At 49.4% G+C, this 7,582-nt stretch overlaps 1 protein-coding gene across 1 annotated transcript; it reads right to left on the bottom strand.

The window, feature by feature from the left end:
- Positions 1 to 5,773: 5,773 nt before the first annotated feature.
- KCTD16 (potassium channel tetramerization domain containing 16) lies at positions 5,774 to 6,637 on the bottom strand. Its single transcript, XM_010285677.1, has one exon. It carries the CDS (start codon positions 6,635 to 6,637, stop codon positions 5,774 to 5,776), a length of 864 nt encoding a protein of 287 aa, XP_010283979.1.
- Positions 6,638 to 7,582: the final 945 nt, after the last annotated feature.

The following is a 7,582-nucleotide window of genomic DNA, read 5'->3' on the forward strand; positions in this document are numbered from 1 at the left end:
GCCCGCGGCCAGGCCCTGGCTTCACCGCACCCCGCGCGAGCGTTTCCCTCGCCTCCCCGATGCCGGCGCCGCAGGCAGCCCTCCCGACAGCTTGGAAAGAGAGGGAAGACGCAAACACCCGATCAAAACCCACTCAACGACCTCCTGGGGCAGTGCTGGCTTTATCCCCTGAACCCACACACCCCGCTCCACCGCAGAGGCCTCCGCAGACGCGGGGCAGAGGGGCAAGGACCTTCCTCGGCAGGAAGCCCATCGCGCGGCTGCGCAGGCGTTGTGACCGAGGGAGGACTCGCATCGCCGAGGGGTGTTTTGGAGCAGCACGGTAAGGGCTCCGTACAACCGCACTAAACACCAACATTCAAGCCGGTGAAGATCATAGCCAAAGGGCTGTGAAATAACCAGCCATGCCGTTAGAACTGGTTAGAGACAAGGGCCAGGTCCCAAAAGCCATCCTTGCCGGTTCCTGAACGTCACATTGTTAGAATGAACTCAGAGCCCTATATCCAACCAACTTTTTTACCAAGTCTTGCTTCGGTTATCCATTGAGCTGGAGATTCTTAGACTAATCTAACAATCCGATTTGACACTCTGGTTTCCAATAAATAATAGCATTTTTCATCTATGAAACTCTGATCAAAAACTCTGCAGGCTTTTCAGTCTGCCATGACAAACTGGGAAAAAATCAACTGTCACTCCCGTCTGGCCAAAACCGCTAGGAGCAAGGTCCTTCTGACATGAACATGCTAGCAGGCGTGGCCGATCACAGCCCCCCTGCAGATGAGCATCCTCGTGAGAGAGCATTTCGTTTGGCAAGATGGACCAGATTCACTGATGATGACAATAATTACCTGGAAACAGAAACATCTCCTGTCAACAGGAGAGGAAGCTCGCATTGTTCATTGGATTAGACTTTATTTTGTTACCTTTTTTGGGTCGTTTTGATCTTCACTGACTTAAAACCAGACAGAACCAACTACTAGAACCTATGGCAGTATCAGTTTAGAGAGAGGGGAAAACAGGTGATACTCCTCTGCCACTTCCAACCCATTTGACAGCACAGCTGCAGGTGTCACTGTGCAAGAGCATTCAGCTGTGTTAGTCAAATTTCTACCACGCAATCCATTTATGAGTCAGTGATACGCACATCAGTATGGGAGCTTTTGGCTCTGTTCACACATACAAAGTGACGGGCTGCAGCTAGCTGCATGAATCCCCAGTGGATCATCTTGTATAAAGGACAGCAGGATTATCCCACAGATACACGTCCAACGAACGCCATCAGAGCGCGTTTGCAGAGGGTGTCGCTTGGCATTTCTCTTCCCTCCCGCACTGCCCCACACCAGAAGATTCATCTGTTTATGCCAGGATAATCTGAAACCTACTTCACAAACACCTCTGCACATCAGCCTCCTACCAGCAAGCGAAAAGCAGACCCAGCCAGCATCTTCTTGAAAGGGTGGGTGAGACGGCCAACACTGACAACTGTCCCTAGAGCACTGGAGGCAGCACGTGTCCTTCAGGAGCAGGAGCCTTGTTAATGAATTTTTGGCTTTCAGGAACATCTTACAGCTTCCTTTGAACATCTGCAGGTGCTTGAGCTGCTCCACGTGTGCAGATGTGAAGTGGCCAGTGCAAGGCAAGGTTTAAGCAAATCAGACCGTGGTCCTGATTTTCTCATGCTTGCTCAGACTGCGAAACACAGCCTTAGGAAGGGCAGGGGCAGTCGTCTGTCTAAAGCCCCATATTCTTTTCTGCTAGTGAACCTGAAGGAGCATTTGTCAACCCCTCTCCACCTGCTTGTTGCGGGAAAACATTTGGATTAAACCGAAGGCTTGATGTATCTAACAAATTCTCCCTCACCATGTCTTGGTGTAGTTGTCGGTACCCCCATCTTCCCCCTAGTTCTTTCTCTCCAGATTGTGTGCGAATTTTCTCTCCTTTTCCTCCATCTGTACTTCTTCTATATTTGTTCCTATTTGCCCAGTAGCTCTCCTCGCCCCCCTCCTTAGTGCTCCAGCTGAGCAGAGGGCAACCCATTCGTTGTGATGCCAACCCTGCTCCTTATCGCTGCCACCCGTGGCCGTGCAGGGAGCCACGACGGTAAAAGCAAGGGGTTGGGCGTGACACATTAGAGTCAAGATCTCCCCTCTGTACTGTGAACTGTTCTGAGAACCTACTGCAGTCTCAGCCACCGACAAGCAGCGAGAGAAGGGACGTGACATCGGGGCTTTCGGGGGCAACGGCAATATGCAGCGAGGGGCTGCCATGCAGCTTCTCCCCATCGCACCCCGCTGCCACGTCGCTCGGTCCCCAGCTGCCCTGCAGACACGTGCACACAGACCCCCGTGTTGCTGACCTGCGTCTGAAGCTCAAGCCTTCTCCGTTTCCAACCTGTCATTTTGCTCTTCCGGCAATCACAACATCCACGTGCAGGACTCCCACCCACAGCCCTGGCAATGCTGCAAGTTTGGAACCAGGCAGAAGGAGCTGGTTTGTAGGTTATGGGAGGTGGTGAAAAAGAGCGTGCTGCTGCCGCTGCGAAGTCAGGAATGGGGCCAGGCTACAAAGGCTGAGCCAGCCCATATGCTGTAACACCCCCCGCCCCCGCCACAACATTTACCAGATGTTCAAGTGCACATTTTTGATTCATGCCATCGTAAAGGTTGAAAACATTTAAAAATTAAGATCCAAGCACAGGCTATCACCCTCTTCAAAAATGAGAGTGTTTGGAGATGAGGTTTTACTTCACGATCATCAAAACAACAGGAGGAGAAAAAAAAACCAACACAAAATCGTTCAAGTCAAAAATCCAACCTTAGCCTCCATAAAATTTAAGTAAACTTCTTTGACCTAAGAGAAACCAAAAAGAAAGAAAAAGCATGAGCAGAACCTCACATCCTTAACTCATACTCCACATGTGAGCCGCAGCCAGGCCATGACTCCCGCCCGCCCTCCACGCAGACACTGCGTTCCACAGAACCGCTTAATTACTGCTCTAATGTACCAAGACAGCCCGTCTCCAAACCCTCCTTTGCATCGGCCGACGTGAAACTGGAGCGGAGCCCAGCCGCCCTCGAGGATTGCACCGTCATCCCGAGTGCTGGCGTTGCCGCCCGTCTCGCCACCCGCCCAGCGGAACAGCAGCAGGTTTGCCGCACTGGACGCCTTCTGCATGCCCTGCATCTTGGGAGAACCTCCTCCACAGAGAACGTGAGTCTCCCATTAGCCTTAAGAGCACCTGAATTTGAACAAGGGGAGAAAACATCACACAATATAACTCGTGCAATTTTGTTAACAGCACGCGCTGTGCCCATGTGAGTAGCTGCACAGTTTACACTCCCTTCGGTCCATCTGATCTACTTCCAGAAGGATTTGCACATGAAGAAGGTTCTTTATCTTCATGCCAACCACAGGCATTTACCTTCTGAGTAGTATTTGGAGCAGACAATGTGTCTGGTGTATCAAAAAAATGTTCCTCCCTCTATTCCTCCTCCTTTGGAAACAATCATCCTGTCCCCCCTCTGAAGAGCCCCTCAGGCGTTCGGTGGCAGGAGCTACTGACCGGCTCTGCAAAGACCACCTCTGCCTAACCAGTTGTATTGGACACCTCCCATGTTTAGGCCCATTAACCTGATCACAACAGCTTGATGAGTTAATGCTTATGTAGGCACAGTTGGCAGCTTGTAATTAAATAATTATGGCTAAGCAGCTGCAGAGAAGTTGTAACGTTCTGCTAGAAAGCCAGATGTCAATTTTATTGGTTCTCAAAGTTCCAAATGAAATTACTTCGGGAGACTTGGAGAGAGGTTTCTTTGGCTCCAGGAGAATCCCGTAGACCAGATCTCGTGCCTGCTCTCGGGTCGGCTGACTGCAGCCAGACCCCAGGCGCGCGGCCAGAGAACCTCTGCAGCCCACTAGCAGCCTCATCGCAGCAGCAGCAGCAGCAAATGGCACAGAGCCTAACAGACCCATCTGGATCGAGATAAATGAGAGTGATTTGGCACCACGGTCATTGCTTTAGCTTTTACGTAGGGAAGGACCCTTTGAAAAATCCATCTCTGAACTGTATCAGTGTCAAAAATCCACAAAATTGATAAGAGCCAACTGATATGAGTTGAACTGGATGAGTCTTTCCAGGAACTTCAACTGGATTGGGCTTTCCCTGCATTGGTGAGAGAAGATTTTTGTGACTTTCACTCTCCAAAATTTGTAAGGTACCTGTCATTTCAGTACCTAGCCCTAGCTGTAGTGTTGTGGAAGCAATGAGCAATCCTTGAAGGTTAAAATTTGAGTAATATGAAAATCAGGAGTCTGTGTTTGTTAATTCGTGCAACACCCACCTGCATCCTCTCTTCAATTAGCAAACCGTTGTGCCTATAAAGAACTTGTCTTTTCTCCCAATTTTAAACATAAATGCAAACACAATTTGTTCTAATCCATTCCTTTAACTACATTAATTGCTCTCCTATAACTTGCACAAGACACTATGATTTCAAACACAAGAAGCCTAATAATAGAAATCATCCATCCCCCTTGGCATATAAGCTGATCAATGACCTTAGAACAGTTTTGCTAAGAAATCCAGCTAGAAAACTAATTTTAAGTAAATCTGTGCATGTCAAAAATACAGATGGCTTTTCAGGATAGTAACTTAAGCATCATTACATAAGGAGATTAGGGCTGCCTGTTGAGCCGAGGCGGAAGAGTAGATGGTGCTGAATCCAGTTATTACACACAAACTACTCACTTCCCAATACATCTTTCACCCAAAACTTTTGTCAGCTCTCCACGTTACCAAGCCTGCTAACAGTAAGCACCGCGTACAGCGCAGCAGGTCTGCAGGCAAAGTGTTACCCTTCTCTAAACCCCTCATCCAAAGCAGCAGCAGGCTAAAGCCCGTTTCTACAAATGGACCGGGAAAACGTTCCAACCTTCACCCTCTTGAAATGAAAATGGAGGAAAACAGCCTCATGAACCTCTCAAATATTCAAGCACAGCAGTTGCGGAATGATTTTCTGATACAGAATTATAGAATCAAAATTACCTGCATGTTACCATTGGTAACGGTGCCTCTACCTGAACATCAACTTAGAAAGTTAATGAGCCTGCTGGAGCCATCAGCGAAAATTACCACAACAGTATGGGATCTGATGTGATTGCAGTAAGCAGGCCAGACACTTCTCATTACAAGGATAGTGTGTTTTTCAGAGGCATGTTGCATAACCAGGCACAGCAACTCTCTCCGCTCTGAGCCCTCACTGCGCAGCACATCAGCGGCTCCGAGAAGGGCCCCTGTTGAAAAGCAGCCAGGGGGACGGGATTTTGTTTTCCCTTCCCTGTGTGTAAGTGTGTCGGGTTTGCTGACAGATGGCTTGGCTCACTGTGTTTGACTATTATCAAGCAGCTATTACCTTTGTAAACTGAATCCCATTTGCAGATTTTCTGTAATTAAATCTGCGGTGTGTTTGCAAGGCTGTATTGCATCCCGCACGTACCGGGGAAGCGTGCAAGGCAGTCGGATGGCTGATTTAGGCAGCCAGCGACAGCAGCATCCTCCAGCCACGGGGATGCTTCTGGGGTGCTTCTGGCAGTCTGTGCTGCCACCTAGCCAAGGCCAAGCCGCCGAGCTCAGCCTTGCTTTACATTTCGAAAGCTTAAGCTGAAGCGTATCCCCCCAGGCCTAAATAGAGGCTCAGTCCGCAGCAGACACAAGGAATTTTTCGTGCTTTGAGAATTATGCAGTTGGCAGAAGAGCGCAGCTTAAAACAGATAGCTATGTTTCCCTCAGAAATGTCTTGTACTTACGGTAGAAGACATATTCGGTGTAGCTGGACCAGACCTTGTCGTCTGTGTACTGGTTGACAAAGGAAGCCGTCACCGAGGAGTTACAGGCCACCATGTGGAATCCACACTCGGACAACATGTCAAAAGCCCTTTCCAGGTGCTTGAACTTGAGATAAAACCTGGAGGTATACCTTTCTGGAGCCCTGTCTGGGTCTCTGCTTTCATTCAAACTTTCTCCAAAGACCTCTTTGACCAGAGCAATCCTTCCACAAACCAAAATCCTCGGGACTCTCCTGAATTTGGCATCTGCTTGGCTCTCCCTGCCAATAGTGCATGACCCCCGATACCCGATGGTAATGAACCCCCACTTCCGATCAGGCGGCAAGAGTGAGGAGGGTGGGCATATTCTCGTGTCACTGCCTTGGGAGACCTCTTCATAGTCACTGTGGCAATAATCATCAGGGCTTTGCTTGTTGTCATCGGGCGTCAGGAGTTTGACCAAGTCCGGGAGCTGGAAGTACTCAGCCTCCCTCTTAAGCCTTCCCTTCTCTGGGAAGTGGTCAGGCAGAACCACTTGCTTGTCCCTGAGATAGTCCAGAATATAGCGGAAAAGGAAGCCATCTCTGTCAATGAAGAATCTTCCCTTGGAGTCCTTGGCCAGATCGTTGGCTGTGTCTCTCTTTGGGGTGAACATTTTCCACAGCAGGGAGTGAGGGGTGCCAACCAAGGTGGAGTGGCGAGTGAAGTAAACCTGGCCACCCACATTTAGCTCCACTACCTCCGGGAAGGAGTGCAGCCCAGTCCCCTGCTCTCGAGGAGGAAGGTAAGTCCTGCAGTTGCCACTTAGAGCCATTGTACTTTAAAACAGAAATCAGCAGCACGAAGCAGCAGGATTATCAATCAATCACATCCAAGCATAGAATAAGGCTCCCAACATTAAGGAGAAACAGGGGGGAAAGAGGAAGTGGGAAAAGAAAAATAGCCAAAAGATTTGTTTAAAAAAGAATCTGAATTGTCCATGAGTGACAATGTGGCAGAAGTGGCTTATACCCTAAGCCATAGAGGCTGGGGAGCAATCACTTCATGAAATGCAATCGCATCTTTCGATCTTCCAACAAAGCCATCAGAATCAAGGTCAAGCCAAACCTATGGCCATTCGCAGGTCTGTCGAAAGGGAAAGCAAAATGAGACACAGATTATTCTTTCAAGCATCACAGAAGCTGCAACAGAGAAAAGCGTATCAGTTCAGAAACCTGGGCTAAATCCCCTGCTAAATAGGTCTTTTTTTTTTTTGCAAGTTCTACGCTTCTTTTTCACAAGTACTGATCACTGAAAGCACTACAGATGACTCCACCGTTTAAAAGAAAATACGCACTTCATCTTTAAAGAAATATCTGCTTTAGACATGCACATGAGGGAACAAGAACAGCGAGTCTTACCTTGGTGACAATTAACGCATGGCTCTTGTAAAGGAAAGCAAAATTTCCGGACACTCGGAACACACATGCAGGCACACAGAGCGCAGCTAGCGGGAAATCCGACCCCAGCCAGGGACAGCGCCGGGAAGTGCTCTCGGCAACACCCGTGCCGAGCCCCGGAGTTAAACCGACTCGCAGGGAAGTTAACCGTGGCGGGCGCCGAGGGAAACTGAGACACAAAGCGCGAAGAGGGAGGAGGAAAAATCCGGGCACAACCGCCCGAATAAACCCGAGCGGGCTCCGTGAGAGCGGGGCAGGGCAGCGCGGGGGGCGATGACTTGCAGAAACCCCGCAGCCTGCGCTAAGCGCGGGAGGGCTCC

This window comes from Phaethon lepturus, unplaced genomic scaffold (assembly GCF_000687285.1).
Source record: "Phaethon lepturus isolate BGI_N335 unplaced genomic scaffold, ASM68728v1 Scaffold53264, whole genome shotgun sequence".
Taxonomy (NCBI): Eukaryota; Metazoa; Chordata; class Aves; order Phaethontiformes; family Phaethontidae; genus Phaethon; species Phaethon lepturus.